We start from the raw sequence: 19,520 nt of genomic DNA, 5'->3' as shown, positions 1-19,520 counted from the left end.
AGGTGGATGTAGGAACTCCATCTTTTCCTCCCCAACTGTTGAATACTGTTGCCAGGAGGCAAGCAGCTGTCATTGCCGATTTGGATGTTTTCCTCACTCATTAAATGCGTTGGACACATGAAGATGCATCAACTGTGGGCACTTACAGACTTCACTGTCGCAAGCATGGAGTTGGTCTGTTTTCTGAATTTTGCACCTGAAATTAACTTACTTGACTATTTTGTATTTTAAGAGCACTATTTTTTTTAATTTCTAGACACAAAGGTGAAGCAGCTTTTTTTTTCTATGAAGGTTTTAAATAGTTGAAGTGTATTTTTCTACATAATTATTAATGTTCTTACAATCATAACTCTTTTGTACCAAAGATTAATCAGAAGTCCCAGGGAATGACGCATCTTGACTTGTTCAGAATAATGAATATAATGTTACACCGCTTGATAGCTATTTGAGACAGCAAAAGTATCAAGCTCCCCAATTAATCCATTAGTATAATGTAGTCAAAATGTTAGACTGTTAAGTACCAGCCATAAGCTCCTTTCATACCTACTGAACAATGGTTTTTCCTTGCTTCCATACCATAACTTTGACAGATATGTTGCATTGAACAAAGTCAAACACCATCAAGCAAGAGGGAACTTTTAAATTGCCATGAAACGGGCTACAAAAGTTTGTCTAAACAGCAGCTACTTTGTACTACACAAATGTGTCAATCAGCGTTTGCAAATACGTAAATCTGTTTTTTTTTTTTTTGTGTGTCAGATATGGTTCAAACAAGGGAGTCAAAAACACTGAGGTACAGTTTCAGCAGAAGAGTTCAGAGGGCAGACAGTCGTTTTCAGTGGATCTAACACAGTTTGTTGTTGCACTGTTCTGCCCAGGATCAAGACGTCTTGATACTTTCAGTCTTGGCTCTCGAACTGGATGGATGGAATTCAGGGCAGGTCTGCTTCTATCTTTAAGTGTTTACAGGTTTAATTTTCTTGAAGGGTCACATTTTCGAGCATTATATTTTATGCTGGATTCAAAAGTCAAATCCTGGCCAACTTTCATGAAAAATAGTTTTCTCGTTTTTATATTATTCCTGGTCAATTTCAAAGCAACAGCCTTTGGCTCATCCTGCCATCTGTTTTTGAAAGTATTTGCAACCGCTGATAGACCTTGATCTGTTACTTATTTGTACTTATTAACCCAGACACTGCACATTTTAACCACTTTATGGCAGTAATTGCTGAAAATATCTATTTAAGTCCTCCCATTGTAGCAAAAATGTCAAAGGTATGTCGGCTATACGGTGAATTGAAAAGCCAATCTGAAGGAAGGCTAAGAATGTTTGTATTTCTGTATGCTCCAATTTTAAACAAAATCACTGGCTCTCTGCAGAAACCTCAGTCCAAAACAAAAAAAAAAACGACTTGTAGCAAAAACATGGAGAGAAGTAGTAGAAATTTTTGGGCTCAATGAACTTAACGGACAACTGGGTATCCTCCAAGCCAAAGGTTGCTGGTTTCAAACCCGTGTATCGGAAACCTGTCTGCTGAAGGGCTGCTGAGTTAAGTCCTGAAAATATCGGTCAGGTCCAGGGATATTCTTACTGCACCACATCCTTGATATCCTTTATTTCATTTGGACTTTACGTTGACCCAGTTCTGCCCGAGTCGGGTCTCAAGGGCTTCTCTCCACACTCATGTCATGTTTGTTTATATTTATTCAAAAAAAAACAACGCTTTATTTGAGGAGGTGTTCATAAGACTGGAATTCCACCACCATTTTATCTGTTAATTGCCATGTAGACAGTTATTCATCTTTCGTCAAAAGATGAGTATAAGATGTATCTGCTATTAAAAAATGTCATCAATCTACGTAAATAAAGGATAATATTTATCACACTGATAAAAGATCATTTTTACAGTCAAAAAAGATATTTCATTCTAATAAAAAATAATTGCAAGATGACAGTTGTTCCATTACTGCTGGTGTCAAATCTAGAAAAGACACCATAATTAAATTTATTATTACCCTGCTAAGTTTGATTGCGGGACCCACTGCGTCTTGATAATGACGGTTTGTGTTGTATCGATTTAAATGTCAGCTGTCATAATAAACACATCCCATGCAGTGTCAGTTAAAAATGATAGCGATGATTCATCCCCGAAGACTCTCTTAATCTCCATGATGTGTTCATGTCATGGTTGACCGTGTCATTTCAGCCTTATCACACTCCCCTCAAACAAAGTGTTCCTTATTTCCTTCTCTACGCCTACTTGTCGAATGTGTTTAAGCATGGTAATTGTTTTTAAATGCACGGTGGTTGATGCATTTCTAAATATTCATATTAAGAGGTAATTTTTTTTGATTGTTTGTACAGTGAAACTATGCAAGTGCAGGACTGTTCTCAGTAAGAGCTGCATCCAGATATGAAGCCATATTATTTACAGTAGCTTGAAGGCACAGGAATGTTTTTTGGCTCTGCAGCTTCAGCTTGTGACTAAAGACGTTCCCTGGGAACCAAAGAGACAGTAACAACATTTCTACAGACACAGTGAACGAACGCAGTGATATTTTTGTAATGTTTTTTTTTTTTTTCAGTGTACAACGATCTATTTTTAAGTGCATTTTATTGTATGACTATTTATGTATTGTACATTTTTTTTATATTCTTTCTCGTTACTAATAAGATGTGATATCGGCTATGTTTTGTTAAAGCAATACACATTTTAAAATTAATCTTATTCCCTCTTTTGCCTTTTTTATATGTCAACAAGTCAAACTATTTAATCAGTGTCACATAAGCAGTTTCAAATTTTTAGTACAGATCAAACACAAAAGCATTTTCTAATACATGCATATATATAATTATCTTACTACATAGAAACATTACTTGATCTATTGGATTCCGTAAGTATGTTAGATTGCATCGCATTGTGTTATTTTTATTTGAGCTTTGCTGCGGAAAAAATGTATGAGAACCTTCGACGCAAGGCTGCTGGCTTCATACATAAAAAAGTAAATTTAATCTGACTTTAATTATAACAACTTGCTTTGGATTGTATCTGATATACCTTGTTTTGAAAAATATCACGGTTTCCCTTATTGAAAAATGCAATCGCAAGCTAAATATTGATTTGGGAATCTCAAGTTTCATTTATTTATTGTTGTGTAAAGCCACAAGACAATTCTTCCTGCGAGTTTGTGATGTCGCAAAATCTTAGTTACAGATAGATTTTTTTTTGCAGGGTTGCCAAAACTTTCTACTTGTGGCGCCTTGTCCTGCTTGTCATGCCCCCAGGCCATACTTTGGCCTTGGCTACATTAAACTGAGCAGAGGGAAACATTCCTATTTTTGCATGTAGATAGTTTGAAACAACCGGAATGACAGGGAGAAAATGCATTTCAGTATGAAGAGGCATGAAAGACTGCATAGATCAGTTTTAAGCCATTAAATTAGAATTAATGGCAGTTGGGTTACATGGTTGTTAAATATGAACATGTCTTATTTGACCGTTCTCATGGCCAGAGGGATTACGAACAAAAATCAGACAAAATCTCTCAACGACAGTTACAATTGAAGAGTCGATGACATGAGAACATTTGAAACAGCCCCACTGAGGAATTAAAAAAACAAACAAACAGGTTCTGCATTTTTAAAGACAATACTGATACTTGGAAGCCACAAATGAAGAACGCAAAAACTGGCTGTGAAAAAGACAAAAAAAAACAGGGTTCTAAAAGGATCTGCAGGCCTTTGGCACAGTTGTTGGCGCATCAGCCTTACAGCAAGAAGATTTCTGTTACAATTTCTGCATGTTTATCCTGTTTCTGCCTGTGTTTTCTCTGTGTTTCTTCTCACAGTCCAAAAACATGCGGGGAGTTCACTGGATATTAATAATTGCCTAGACGTGTGAATGAGAGAGTGAATGGTCGTGCGTCTATATGCGGCCCTGTGATCTGATGACCGGTCCAGGCCGTGCACAGCCTCGCCCACTAGAAGCTGGAATAGACACCAGCCGCCCTGTGACCCAGAGAGCTGGATGAGTGGCATAGATAACCAATGAATTCATATTGAATTCGGTAGTTGATTCCTATGAAAAAATACGTCTTTAGACCGGAAAATAAATATATCCTCATGCATTCGGGAGTAGAAATTGTGGTGGTAAATGGTGGTAAAGGGTCCGATTGGAAAGTCGGCGGTTTAATTCTCCCAGACGGAGAACTCACTTGTTGCCATTTGCATGGCAGCTCTGTCCGAAAGCGCTCTAGAAATGGAGACCATGTACTGTGCATGTGTTTCAATTGCCATGAGGTTTATGAAGGCGTCCTTGGACAAAGGAGTCAAAAGATTGGAGTAAAACGCAGCTGAATGTGTGAAAGGTAGTTTTCCATTTTGGTCCCAACAAAAAAAAAAAAAACACAAGGCCATCAAGTAAAAAGTTGTTTGTTTTTTTTCAATCAAACCAACATGTGCAAGTAAAAGTGTAAAACCAGGGTGGGACAAGGGTGCAGGGGTGGAGGGGTGTAACTACACAAGTGTCTCTGCCATTTCGTTTCACCCGCACTTGTCAGGAATTCTCCCCTCCCGCACTGCGCGTGCATGTGCGCGCTCCCGCTCCGATCCCGTACTGGATGCGCCTACTTTTTTATTTTTAACCCGACGGACGGGGCGGGTCAGCGGCCGTCTTTCAGGAATGACCGCGGGGTGCGCACCGCTCGCAGCCGCTCTCCCTCGTCCCCCCGCCGTCCACCACCGTGGCCTCCGCCTCCTCCTCCTCCTCCAGCCGCTTCTGCTCCTCTAGCCGCGGACGCCTCCGCTCTTGCCCGGGACCCCGGCGCGTCAATGGGATTATAATTGGTTTACTGGCAGGGAGAAGATAAACACCCCGGAACGCAGGACGACGTCCAGAAGGCGGTGAGTGCGCGGTGGAAAGTGCCGCTAATTGTGACCTTTTGGCCGCCGAGCGGTTTCCGTCATCGGTGACTTGACGGCGTTCAACCCGTGTTGAACTTCACTTGTTTGCGGTTTGTTGGAGCCGAGTTCCCCCGCTCGGTCCCCCTCCGGAGCCCGGAGCACCTGTTGCTGACGTGCTGTGACGTCTTTTCAAAAGTCCCATTTAAAAAAAAAAATCAAATTAAATAACGCGTAATTTCAAACATTTTTTTTATTAGAAAAAATATGCATGACTTTTTATTTTGTCTCCACTAGCTAAGAAGTTTTGCACATTAAATTTTTTTTTCTAAATTGATGACGTCATCACAGGAGCGCGACAGGAATAAAAACAACGCTTCCTTTTAAACGTTTTCTTTTTGTCTTTACTAGCTTATACGCTCTTTTTATTTTAGATTAAACATTTCTTTCTCAAAATTGTTAAATTGGTGATGTCATCACAAGAGCGCGACAGGAAAAAAATAATGCTTCCTTTTAAAAAAATTTTTTTAGAAAAAAAAACACGATATTTATTTTGTTATATTGCCCACGATATTTATTTTATTTTCTTCACTAGCTTAGAACTTTTTTACATTTTATTTTATCATTTTTTTTCCATATTATTAGATTTGTGACATCATCATTGAGTGCAACAAGAAAAAAAACACTTATTTTTTAATATTTCTTTCAGAAAAAAATCCATGAAATTTATTTGCTCTCCACTAGCTTAGAAGTTTTTACATTTTAAATTATTCATTTTTTTTCTAATTTAGTGATGTCATCACAGGAGCGCGACAGGAATAAAAGTCACGTTTCCTTTTAAAAAATTTTTTTTTTAGAAAAATGCATGAATTTTTTTGTCTTTACAAAAGACTTAGGCGTAGGTGTTCTTTATATTTTGATTATAAATTTCTTTTTCAAAATTGTTAAATTGGTGATGTCATCACAAGAGCGCAATAGAAGAAAAATAACACGTCCTTTAAGATTTTTTTTTAGAAAAAAAAACACGATATTTTTTTGTCTCCACCAGCTCAGAATTTTTTTACATTTTGTTTGATTCATTTTTTTTTCTAAATATTTAAATTTGTGACATCATCATTGAGTGCAACAAGAAAAAAAATAACGCTTATTTTCAAATATTTATTTTAGAAAAAAAATGCATGAAATTTATTTGGTCTCCACTAGCTTGGAAGTTTTTTTTACATTTTATTTCATTCTTTTTTCTACATTGTTAAATTGTGATGTCATCACTGGAGCGCGAATCAGGAATTACAGTAGGAGTGTGACAGTGGAAAAAAAAGTTTACTTTAAGAAAAATATTTTTAGAAAAAAATGCATGACATTTATTTTGTCTCCACTAGCTTAGAATTTTTTTTACATTTTATTCTTTTTTTTTTTTCAAAATTGTTAAATAGGTGGCGTCATCACATGTATGCAACTGGAAAAAAAAGGGAAGACAGGGCCACAGCCCAGACACAGTTTGGCCAAAGTTTGCACTGATAAATTCCTTGAAATTAATTTACTTACAATTTACTTACAATAAGTGAGGTCATAGTGAGGTCAAGTGACCCGCAAATGAATAAGAAATGACTGTAAAATTTCTCAAGAAGTGATTCAAAAGCGATGCAAGATAACCACAAATTATGGAGGATAAGCTTAAAAATAATTAAGAAATAAAGTAAATTAGAATTCAATTTGACAAATGTGAAAAAGTAATGAAGTAGTAAAGATAAAACTGGTGGAAATGACCTAAAACAATGTAAAAAGCAAGAAGACGGCTCCTTACTGTTACATTGTTTCCCATATATTAACAAAAACCGCTCATGATGCTGGATCAGATGTCTTTAGGTCTTATACTTTCCAAATGCTCTTCATGTACGTACCTCTTTAAATGTTTTACTGTGGAACAAAAAGGGATAATCTGAGGTCACAGTGGTACTGCAGCACCCCCTCCCCAGGGCAGCGGCTCAATCGTCCCGGTGGTTATATCTGTTTCAGGAGACGTAAAATCATCTAATATTTTCTCGACAAAATTGCCCACGTTTCCGTCAGAATCCACAGGGCTGATTTGTACTAAACCCGCTTGGGGGAGGTGATATGGGCAGAGGAAGAAATCAGAAAGTCTCGGTGCAGATCAGCGTATTCAGGAAGTTTTTAAACTACTATAAGACATGAAAACTTTAGAGCATCCAGACTATCTAAAGTAGGTTGTTTATCGACGCTACCAGTCGAAGGTCTTCAAAAATACTTAGCGCATTCCCTCTCCGGTGCAACCGTGTCAAACAAACGTTGGCATCAGATGTCCCAGACAGAAAACAGGGTTGCTGCTTTTAAATGTTCCCCGTTGCAAAGACAAGCTCCTTCATATTCCCCTTAAAAGGACAAATGTGAGTGTGTCACCATGTCTGGACTGGCAGGGTCTTTGTATAAACACACTCCAGAAATAGTTTACTATCGATTCCTCTGAACTTCTCACAAGATCAGGCTCGGTCAAAACAAAACCAACCACAGCAGAGCCGCCCCGCGCCCTCCCCTGAAACGTGTAGACATAATCAATGGGTTGAGTTGATTCTGCTAAATTAAAAAAATAGGACATATAAGCTGACTTATGTATGAAAAAAAAAAAGAATAACTTAAAATCAGTTTGAGATTCGCAGTTTCACCGGGATAGATTATGTGAAAAAAAAAAGTGACATTTCCCTTAAATTGAATATTGAAATGTATCAAATATCTGTTATGGAGTTATGGAAAATAATTTTCCAGATTGATCATCTCTTTATATTTTGACCACTTAAATCAGTTAAATCTTAGATCAACCTTCTCCTCAGCCCAGCTGCTGTCAGTACAGTTTCAGTCACATGCAAACACAAACACACACACACACACACACACACACACACACACACACACACACAGATACATGCTGACAGTCACACTCAGTCCACCACACCCATCTCATGTTTCATCCTCTCCATCTGACTCTGCTACTCAGAGTAATGCTCTCACTTCCAGAAAGCTAATGTGTTGTTTTTACTCACAGCCAGGAAGTATCCTTGCGATTTCTGTTTTTTTTTTTTTTTTCCTCCTCATTTTAGGAGCTGATTGAATGCTATAATACTCATCTGCATTTATAACAATATGATCAACGTGAAGCAACAGAAAGGAAAACCGAGATAACAGAAATTATTTTTCCACACCTCAGAAACGAGGTGTTATTCACAAACGAGTATGGATAATTTCCTTTATTGCAATCTATATAATGTGAGAATGTCATTCCCACCTCTTGACCACGTTCAAGTGCTGCAGAAGCAATTCTGTACGGCCCTGCTTCCGTACAAATCAAAACTCCTGTTGCATTATTGTAATTACCTGCGGGAGGAAATGTAATACCCTAAAGTCGGGCAACTCTTTCTTTATCAAGAGAAATTCCAGTTGACATTTTTATCACCCCGCCTGACATTTTATTACTTTTGAGCAATTATCCAGCACCTCTTCGTCATCAGGCCACAATGTGCTGCCAAAATGTTGTATTCTCTGGATCATTAACTGAGGGTTTTATCTTCCACAGACGACAGAAAGAAATACAGGTTGAGCCCAAATATTAGCATTTGGCTTATCAGTAGAGGCCTATAAGCGCTCAAGAAGACACTATCTGCAACCTGAATTACGCCTCAGACAATCATAACACTGATAAAAAAATTGAACCTAAACATAATCCACATTTAACTGTCATAAAAAGGGAATTATTCCGAAACTTGTGTAATTCATTAGCCTGATTTGCACAAAGATACTTTACTTGCTGTTTTTTTTTTCTTTTTTAAGATAAGTCTTAGCATGCAGGAACTGCAATATCTATGCTCTGGGTTTTGGAGAATCTTTGCATTCAGATACATTCTTAAAAAGAAAAACAACTTTCAGTTTTTTTTCCATACATTTTATCTACACGTAAAGCCAAAAACTTTTGAAAGTTTGAACAAAGAACAGCAACAGGAAGATCAGTTTTAAAGAGACGATAAATCGAGTTTAAAGGGGCGTCCGCCCGGACATGAGGCTCGAGACGTTTTTCTGACACGTTATCATTTAATATAGCATCGATTTTTGTTGTGAACCTTTCAACTTTGACCCGCCACTTTCCGAATCACGTCTGTGCCAGAGACATTGAATCTCCCTGCATGCGCCACATGCCTGATATACTGCCGCCAAAGAGAACGGGGAGGATCTGAAGTAGCATTGAGTTTTGACCTTTGACCTCTAATCTTTGTCCTTGAGTTCAAGTGGATGCCGTAGCCAAATTTGAAGATAAAATTCTCTCGGCATACCAGAGGTCAACATAACACCTCGGGCCTCACGATAATCATCAGATCAAAGCGATTTAGATTTTTGAAATATCAAAGATGCAGTAGGTCGGGGTTAAAGCTGATCCGTCAAACTTATGATTTAGGTACATTAAAATCGGTTAAAATAAGTTGCGTATCTTCAGTCGCTCTGTATCACAGACCGCATCTGCTTTAACTCGAATTTACATGATGACCACAAAGCGAACGGGGCTCCCGACCGTGATTGAGCGCCGGCGTCGCGGCCTGACTTCCCGCTCAAGGACGCGTCAAAAGGACACCTCGCTATTGACAGGCACTCCTCGCCGCGGGCGTCGGAGCAGGTCGCTTGCCCTTATGGAGGCCTAAATACAGCTTAGTGTCCTATCGGCAAACTTGAGTTTCCACTGCAGGTCTGAGTTCGCACGCTGCTCGCCGCGGCTTGTGTTTGCCTGCTCGGTAGAGCAGTCAGTCACTCCTCTGACATGATTACGGTCTTATAGGTTTGTATACAGTGCACCGCGTTCTGACAGTTTGTGGATATGGCTTTCGACAGTGTGTTAAAAGGGTTTGTGCTGTTTGAGCGCGTTGAGCAGTAGTCGTGCACGACGTGATAAGGGGATCCCCAACAGTGGGTGGAGCATCGTCGGGCTGATAAAGTCCTTCTGTGGCTGACTGATACTGAGCGGGAGGCAGGGGGAGACCTGCAGGATGCCGTCGGCGTGCATCACCGAGGGCCTCTTCTACTCGTCGACAGGGCAGACGTTCTGCTCACGCTCTGCGTCGATATTAGGGCAGGGTTTTGCAAAAAAAAAAAAAAAATGTACCTTCGTCATAGTCCGTGTTTAATGTCCATTGTTCCTGATGTTTTTCTCAGCATAAAATTATTATCTTACAAATTTCATGCTGCTTATATGTGATGTATTGATCAATGTGAGATTTTGGATCATTTCTTTCATATTTTAAGGTAAACTTATTTCTGATTTTTAAATTATTTTTGTCCGGTTTAATCATTTTGAGGATTTTTTTTTCCTTAGTTTCTTGTAACCTTAATATACAAAAGCAAAGGTGTCCCTCAATCTTGCACTAGGATTTTTTTCAAATTAAATTCCTCACCATCTTCATTTCAGAAGCTCGTATACAATCACCGCGTGATCGTCGTCTGCATGCAACAACCAACCTCTGCGTTTGAAAAGCGATCCAATAGTTTCTCCGCTTGATTTATGTCAATAATAAAAACAGAGGCAGGTGAATGGCAGCTCCTTGTTATTGCAAGGGAATGACTGTTGCTCCATGTACGCCATCTTGGTCCTCACTATTATTTCACAGCTATTGTGATAAGCAGCATAACTGTTTTGTTTTGAGCTCATATGCATATTTCACGATAATTCATTAACCCTCATATTATGTTAAGGGTCAATTTGACCCATTTCACCCACTGACCCAATGGGTCAAATTGACCCTTAACATAATATGAGGGTTAAAGTACCCATTGACATCATTTGCTTTTACTGCTACATCTCTATGGGTTGGTAAAATGAAGCATGAGGTGTTCTGTATGTCACTGTATGATAGTTTACCAGGGGTGCCAATGTAGCAAAAAGTAAAAAAAAGAAACTCCTCATCGAAATTATTTTGTCCCCCCGAAACGAGGAGGGCCATGCGTTACTCCCTCTGTATTTTAGATTTCCCGCCCGAAACGTCCCTCGCAAACTTCGTCTCATGGGCAACCGCCAACGGAAATACGTAAGAGCGGAGTTCAAACTACATGAGGCGCATCGTGCAAAAGAGGGCGGCTTTGTCCCCTCGAGCCGCAAGTGGGAAGTCGGCCTTCCCTGTAAGACGTGATAAGAGAGCTATGCTGGAGCCAGATAGAGCTATCTGAGCGGCTACCCTTCACCCGCCATTCCATACACAGAATACACCACAGAGTGACAGTTTAGCAAAGTGACACACACAAAATGGAGATCATGAGTGGCTCAGGAAGTATCAGGCCGTGAGTTTTTTTTTTTTCATTTCTCTTTTTTTAATGTGAGGCTATGCGGGACTTGAGCCGAACGGAGCTCCGTAGTCAAGTCGAGGTTTCGCCGAATCTGGAAAGATAAACTGAAAATGCACCTGGATGAAAGACATCAATTTTCCATGCTGTCGTTATGAAAACACTCAAAAGATATTAGGTTAGTAAACAGGGTTGTGTTTGTGTTCTTTGATTTGGGATGTTTTTTTCATGTCAAATTGTCAGACTGTATTCGTGTAGAATGTACAACCGTTTATTTTCTTTTCATTTGAAAGACTGAAATAACTATGCAAACAACATCTGCTAAAACTGAGCTACATCAGACCTCTCAGAGGCTAAAAATAGACAAGATTGTAATTCCAATTTTATTTTGTGACGCCTGTTAAACACCGCCTTCAAAAGACTTTTAGAACGATTAGAATATGGAACTGCACAGCATTGTTGATCCCGCTGTTGAATAAGTTGTAGAAGTAATCAAACAGAAATGATTACCGCTCTTAATTCCAAGGCGGGTAATACCTCGGAAATGTTTAAGCCTTATAAAATGAAATTAAATAAAAGGAGGAAAAAAAAAAATTTGAATGCAGAGCTGTTGAAACGTACATCATGACAGGAAAAAAAGGAATCATTGAACAGGAAGGATTGAAATAGATTTCTTTGCTGTTCTTTCCCACCTTGCTTCTGATTTTCAGCGTGATACTTGTTAATATCCTGCCACCGCTGACTTTTAAAAATATTTGTGATGTCACAAATCATGTTCACAGACCCTCCTGCTTTTTTTCAGCTTCCCACTGACCTTATGGACAATTTATACGTTCATCTATGAATGTAAAAGGAGCCTTCCGGTTCAAAACCCACATTCATCATTCAACAAAGTCAAGCTAAAACATTCAACTCTAAGGACAAGAAGAAAACACATTTTAGATGGGAATGGGGACTTTAATAATTAATCATGTTGTCAAAAAATCCCACATCATAAATTGCCGGAGTCGAAGGTGACATCGAGAATGTCTGGTCGAGTAAGAACTCATAAAAAAAAAAAAAAAAAGAGCGTGTCAGCACATTTTATTACTCTGCAGTGGCTGGAAAAAAAAAAAGATGGAAGCCAACTTTATTTGTAGAGTGCAGGAGAACAGGACGCACCGGCGAGCTGCTTCACAAAATGTAAGACAAAACACACAATCGTGAGGAAATTCGAACGCTTATGAAGCCACTGGAATTAAAAGGAAAACAAGAAATACGCTCTGTGCAAGGACAAAACAAATATAACATATAATTCAGTGTGAGACCCAATCTGCAATGATGGTCGCTTTAACCTGATAATCTGGGTGAGGAAGAGGAACTATCAGACTTTTTAATTCCTCTTCCTTCAGCCAAAGGGAATATTCAAATCTTTGTACTTTTTAAGACCTTAAAACACTTTTATAGTCTTGACTTTGACACTTTATATTTTTATTTGTATTTCCTACTCTCCCTCCTTCCTACTATTATCTATTATCGTTATGTTTTACTTGAAACTCTGGCAATTTCCTTCGGGATAAATAAAGTTGTTCTTATTCTTATTCTTTTCATCATACAAAAAGTGTCGATCCACTTCATTAACTGTATCGCTTTTTTGTGTCCCAAGTACCATTCACTGTATGGATGATTAAATTCAATTTTCTTGGATTTTTGCAAGGAAGAACTCACATTTATGCTATTAACGCATTTTTTTTTTTTTTCTTTTTAGAATAAATGCCAATTGATTTGTTTGTGAAAATTTACTGAACCGGATATACTCGTCTCCTTTCTCACGTGTTTTCAGACCTCCAGTGCTCAAAGTCAACTTGGCTATTTCCGTCCCGTCGGTCCGGCAGCTTTTTACCCAGAGCACCTGAGGACGCCGCCTTGCCGTCCCCTGTCCCGCTCACCACGCTGGCGACCGCCATGACTTCCACCACAGACTTTGACAACGCGGAGATTACGCAGCAGTACAGCCGCATCAACACCCGCTTTGACCTCTCCGATGAAGAACTCGACAATGACAACAGCTCCGCCAGGCTGTTTGAGCGCTCACGCATCAAGGCCCTCGCAGGTGAGCGTCCGCATAGCAAACAGGTCGCGTCCTCTCGGAAACGTGTCAGAGAGTAACTTATGATTACACTTCTATTCGCTGAACTCCAGATCGTTCCTTTATAAAGACCGCTAGTGTTTGTGTGTCCCTCATAGTGTCTCACGCACACACACACACACACACACACACCCTCCCAGCAACTGTGACACTCCTCTGTACCCACTGCGGTAACAAGGATCACTCTCACATTCCCAGAATGATTCCCGTCTGACCGATAAGGACAGCTGGCCTGCCCGTCTGGCTCTCATAGCGCGGATCTCTGGCATTTCTGGCTAAGCTTGGACCCACCTGTGGGCCGGCTGCTCCGGGCTTTAAAATAGCAAAGTTTCTGTGATGGAAGAAAAAAAACGTGGAGCCGAGGGTGTCGCCAAACTCATGCCTGTAGATCTTTGGACACCGAGGAGGTCATGGTGAGGGGGCTGCAAGAAGAATTCAGAGCGATTCTTGTTGAAATCTTCTCGGCGCGGCGACCGGGCTTGAATTTCAACCCTCGTCCGAGAGGTTTCTTCGGTTCTAATGACCCGCGGGGAGTTTCCGAATATAACCGCTAAGGTTTCGGGGGGGTCTGGGTTATGGTGGATTGCTACGTGAATTTAAGAGTCGATCGGCAGAAACGAAGGAGCAACTATTCTGGGATTACCTGGATTTTAATGTGAAAATGTAAAGCTAAACAAAGGAGTGAATCCTGTTGGATCACATGAACTCATGTGGAAGTTGGTTCCAGCTTGATCTGGTGGTGAATCTTTCCTGGTTGTCTTGAGGGTGCAGACGGACCGTCTGTGCAAATCCACCTTGTTATTGATCCCAGTAGGTTACACGTTTGTGAAAGGTTGTGTCTGAAGCCCCATCCTCTGTTCAGAGATGTTTTTTCTGTTTGCACAAAGATGGCTTCTTTGACTCCTCTCATCAACTGTCTGTCTTCACCGGCCAGAAAACTGACATCGCCTGTCTTCATATATATTCGGAAAAACTCCCCGCAAGAAGCCTCTCGGATGAGGGGTGAAGCGTCTTCAAGCGAAAAAAATTCAAGTCCAGTTGCCACAACGAGAAGATTTTGACGAGTAACCGATTTTGAGTGGTGTATTTTACCCAATTTACTAGGTATTTACCTCCTTGCGGTGAAGTTCATGGCAGGTGAGGTACTGACGCCATCACAGTCAGATTTACAAACATATGAACCCTACAGAGTGGCTTATTCACCATTTTATTGGCAGCAGTTGACATGTTTTGTGTAAAATATCATATCAGCATTCGTTATATGTACAAACTGTAGCATACAAAAAAGGCAAATGTAAGAAAATAACGTTATTATCTCTTACCTTTAGTTTTAAAGGAAGTCCATGCGCCGCTCCCTCTGAAGAAAAGCATCGATAACTTGCCTGTAGAAGTCGTCCGTTTCTTTCTCTAGTTTTAAAAGTCTCTGTCTCAGTGGAAATCACTGCCAGTGAAGACAGTCGTCCTTGATCGATCCTGTTCCGACTGTATGTTTTGAGTCTTTTCGGTGCCGGGAATGAACGCTCCGCCGATGCTGTCGAAGCCGGAACGGTGACGACCGTCTGGAGCAGCTTTGTCGCCTCAGGAACGGTTTGATTGAGATCTTTCTGGGCCAAAAAGTTGAGAAGCTGCCCAGGAGATTTACATTCATCCCTCACCGTTTGTGAGCTATACAGCCCGATGAGATCGGGAAAAAAATAGTTGGATGGCTGCACTTGACTTGCTAACTATTTACTGTAACTTGCTATTGCTAATTCTATTATTCTGTAGCCGAGTAGTAAGAAGGATCCCTGGGATCAGCGGCGCCCCCTACCATGAGGCACCGTCACTGCGTGCCTCACCTAATGTCGCTTTGCAGTCGTTTTATGATTACGGGAAAAACGTTACAATGGTTGACAAAATATTAGACACATCAGCTAAACAATGGAAATTTAGTTAACGTATTAAAAGTGTTTTTTTAATAGTGACATCCACAGAGACAGCAATACGGTCTCGGTGCTTAGCATGCTAGCGCAGTTAGCAGAATCGTTGCGCAATCCATAGTGGGCTTGGCTTGTTGATGCGTCACCGCACGTCTCTTCTTCAACTTGAACGGTAAATGTGAATTTTTTTTCAGCGATTTTGTAAAAAAAACAAAAAACAAAAAAAAACTAAAAATGGTGAAACTTTATAGTACAAATCACTGAATAAATATAACCATTTAATATATTTTTTCATTTTGCATTTTTTTCTTTACATGATGACAGGTGAGGCCCGGCCTCCCCTGCCTCTACCGACTGCACGTCACTGCTTAGCACACCTTAGGTTTGTTGGTGAAGGTTTTATATCAAATCGCTCTCAAGTACACAACTTGTGATGTTTCTGGGAACATGGAGAAATTGCAGGGTGCTTGTTTGCACGACTAACTTTGAGCCCTTCTAAACATTTACCGCAAAACTCATTCCTCTTGCTTGGCTGTAACAACAGCAGTAGGTGAGGGATGATACGGTAACAACGGTGAACAAAGCAGACAAGCAGAAGTAGTGATTTATTCCTTCAATATAAGTATGTGTTTACTGAGATACTTACAATGCCCTCTGTTGATGGCAGAACAGATGGTTCTGCTTCGAACAGATGGCAGCGTATGCCGATTCGCTATATTAAACCAAAGTATCGAGAACTTTGAATGGAACCGTCTCTGGAGTCAGAACCTGTTTAGTAGGAGAAGAGGATTTTTTTTTCTTTTTGGTTGTTTAATGCTCTACCATCATCAGCAAAATACATACATATCGTAGCGTTTTAGTCAGGGAAACGCCCAGGTGACGGTAAAATGTCCGTTTAATAAGCTATAGTTGTTGTTGCTACAAAAGCCTGTAATACAACTAACTGTTCCCGCTCAATTCCAGATAAAAAAAAAAAAAAAACAGAATTCCTCGCACCCAAAACCACACCCACAAAATTTCCAGCAACCCCGAGCATCAACATAAACCCCGACATTCGTGACTGGCTACAAATATAAAGAGGTCTTTGGAGCTGCAGCCAGATACAGTATCACAGTGGTCACTATCTGTTAAACAGCAATGAAGTCTTTTTTTTTTAAACTTTCAAGGCGCAAAGGTGGAAATCTTCACGTTTCAATGAATCTGTTACCCTGGATTTTAGCGCAAGCCGTATATATATCATATGAAACAATAGTGTCCATGATGGCTTGTATCCTCCCTTTATGGTTTGTTCTGAGCAGGGCTCGGCCCACTCCTCTTGCTGTCTCTTTAAATGATGAGTCTGTCCGTCTGAGCCGATGTAGGTGCAGGGAATATTTTGTTGGAGTGCTGCCGCACTGATGTTTCTGTAACGTAATCAGTGTTTCCTGTCAAAGAGAGAGAAAGACAGAGAGGGAGGGTGTAAAAGAGACGGGCGAGAAAGAGGAGGAGGCGGAGAGGTGAAGTGAGACAGGAGATGCGCGAGGTTCTGAATGACACCCACCGCTGATGTACGGCTTGTGAACTCGGGATTATGTGCCCTGCATGCCTTCAGACACACACCCTATCGAATATCCGGTCTCCTCACACAAGCCTAAAAAAAGACACATTCCTTTGAGACTTACAGTGTTATGTTGAATTATTGGCGCCCGACGCACACGTTCGGTGACGTCACGGCCGCGTGGGAGGTAGACGGAGGCTAATCGTGAGCACGTGGAGGTATTGAGACATATTGTATGCATGGATGGGGCCGGAGGAACCGCCGCAATGTGAAGGCTGAGCCCTCGTGGAGGCACAGCATCATCGCAACAGCGGTGCGGAGAGAGCGAGAAAGAACGAGGAAGGAGGGAGGGGGAAGGAGGAAGCACAAGAGGGATCTGGAAAGGAGGACAGAGAGCCAAGAGACAGGGGAAGTGGAGAGACGTGGAGTGCCGAGCTCCTCTTCTGGCTCCTCGCCGTCGTCGTCGTCGATTCGGGGTGAAAATGAGCAGCCCGTGTCTGCTGCGCTCGGCCCCGATAAGCCAGCCGCGACTCCGAGAGGTCAAGATCGGCCTGAAGGCCGGCGGCAGGGAGACACCTGCCGCCCGGGGCGTCGGCGGAGGGACCAAGGATGCCGGCAGGCCGTACGTCTCGGCGGACAAGGAGACGCCTCCGCGGGCGGGGGCGGGCGGCAACCGGAGCAGGAGCACCCCGCCGGTCCACCGGGCCCAAAAACCCGAAAGCAGGAAGGTCTCCAGGAGCAACAGCGGCAGGCAGCGGGAGCCGGCACATTTCCCCGAGAGGAACGGTACCCTCCTGCACGTCCCCGTCGCGGCGACGCCCGCGGGCGTCTCTTCTTTCTCCTCGTCCTCGTCCTCGTCCTCCTCCTGCACTCCCAGACGTCAGCGGGCCGCTCACCCGCCGCTCCATCCCCCCGCCCACCACCACCACCACCACCCCACCTCCTCCTCTTCCTCCTCAGCCAAGAGTATGAAGAGGGCGCGCTGGTTAAGCTACAGCACTTCCAACATCTGCTTCAATTCCATCCTGGACGGACGCTTCAGGCAGCTGCAAGGTACAGGGTCCTAGTAGTGGAGCTGTGGGTGTGTTTGTACACCTGTGTGTGTTTCTTCACTGACGCCACATTTGTAATCATGCCCCTCCCGTCCTCAACTTGTGTTGCGATCGCAGGGAGGCCGGGCGGTGATGTGAACAAGGGTGAGTTTGCCAGAATGCCGAGAGAAACGGACGAAAAAAACAGGCAGAAGTCAGGGCCTCCACGGCGCCGGCCCTTTTTTTTTTTTTTTTTTTTTTTTATTAAATGTACCGGGTTGTAACTTATTTATTTTCAGGAAGCCGTGGGTTTGCCCCAGTTGTTCACCGACTTGGCCTTAAATAATTTATCGGGCAAACTCCTAAAAAGGTTGCGACGCGTTTCCCTCCAAAGGCATTCGTCGCAAGCACTCTTAAATAATGAACTTATTTGTCATTTTAATCTCGTCGCTTATTTCACATACGACCCTCCTCTACGATCATACACACGCTAATAGGTTTTGAACCGTCGAACGGCTGGACAGCAAACGACAAAACGAAGAATCGGTTTCTACGTTACCTGCGTTATCACGATTTTAAATGAGACACTGCCGTCGCTGTGGATTTTCGTTAGCCTGCACTATGCTACCCAAGTCCCCCGTGACAGAAGTGCATTAGTAAGAGAAGGTAAAAGATGGGGGGGGGGAGGAGGAACATGCAGTTTTCTGCTTCTTCTCAAAGTATTGACCAGTTCTGAAGAGTGCAGCGGAAATTGATGCACAAAACCGTGAACTTTGTAGCTTTTCCAGGTGTTCAAGCCCCGGTATTGATCCACCTATGCATGCAATCACATCTTATTTACTTTTAATTCGGCTCTTACAACGGAGGCGGTTTCGGCTGAAAAGAAAATAGGTCGAAATCGAAATGAAGATGCTTTTTTTTTGCGCTAACCGATGTCACGTTGTCTGTTTTTTTTGTCTTTCTTAAAACCCGATTGGCTCCACCGAGTTGTTAACTCGACCTTCAACGTGCCGGTTATAACCGGTACATCTTCCCCTTCGAGTGGTCTGTAATCTGGTGATGAGTTTGATATTATAGTAACAAGATGTCCATGTTTATTCTATTTTTATTTTGATTTGATTCATGCATTCAACATTTTTTTTAATCCCGGTTGTGGTCAAAGCAGTTGAAGTCCAATTATTTGAATGCTCGGACAGTTCCCGCAACATTTTTCAGCACTCTTGCAGGACAGGTTAACGCTGATCCTGCCATGACTCAGGTATGTTGATGTTTTTTTTGTTTTTTTTTCCCAGTGTTTTTTGACAACTAGGCCAAGTCCAGTAAGAGCTGACTGTGGGAAAACACAGCTCGGGCCGCATACAGGGAAAATCCATCAGCATGAATAAGTCATGGGGCTTTCACCGGAGTCTAAGAGTGGATGAGAGATTACTTAAGTAAAAGCATGTGAAACAGAGGAATGTTTAGTAAGTCTTGTACTGATATGCAAGGAGAGAAAGCCAGGAAGCTGGACATGGGATGCTGCGCAGCGGAGACAAGACGCCGCTACCGTCCAGTCAGTGTGGATAAACATCGGAAGGGCGCGGGAGAAGATGGTTATGACAGATGCTCCAGCACCCAGTTAGTTAAATTATGCAAAAACGCAGGAAAACAATGCACCGAGTTGACTATTTTGCCG

The 19,520-nt window shown here is 41.7% G+C and overlaps 2 protein-coding genes across 3 annotated transcripts in view; both read left to right on the top strand.

Annotated features, from left to right (window-relative positions):
* Nucleotides 1-2,721, top strand: part of stard9 (StAR-related lipid transfer (START) domain containing 9) — a 40,951-nt gene extending 38,230 nt beyond the window's left edge. Inside the window, exon 32 of the mRNA XM_086156668.1 lies at nucleotides 3-2,721. Within this exon, the coding sequence (XP_086012794.1) occupies nucleotides 3-104 (102 nt within the window). The 3' untranslated portion in view covers nucleotides 105-2,721. The remainder of the gene's footprint in view (nucleotides 1-2) is intronic.
* sptb (spectrin, beta, erythrocytic) overlaps nucleotides 127-19,520 on the top strand; it is a 69,531-nt gene continuing 50,137 nt past the window's right edge. Inside the window, exons 1-2 of one of the 2 annotated variants that reach the window (XM_086156630.1) lie at nucleotides 127-4,903; nucleotides 13,053-13,322. In XM_086156630.1, coding sequence (XP_086012756.1) covers nucleotides 13,175-13,322 — 148 coding nt within the window. In that variant the 5' untranslated portion in view covers nucleotides 127-4,903; nucleotides 13,053-13,174. Of the gene's footprint in view, nucleotides 4,904-13,052; nucleotides 13,323-16,748; nucleotides 17,868-19,520 lie in introns of those variants that run through there. The other variant, XM_086156641.1, reaches the window with a different exon arrangement.

Source organism: Fistularia commersonii, chromosome 1 (assembly GCF_037954325.1).
Source record: "Fistularia commersonii isolate RoL2024-O1a breed Wild chromosome 1, RoL_Fcom_v1.0, whole genome shotgun sequence".
Classification (NCBI taxonomy): Eukaryota; Metazoa; Chordata; class Actinopteri; order Syngnathiformes; family Fistulariidae; genus Fistularia; species Fistularia commersonii.
This window is presented reverse-complemented; position numbering and strand designations above follow the sequence as displayed.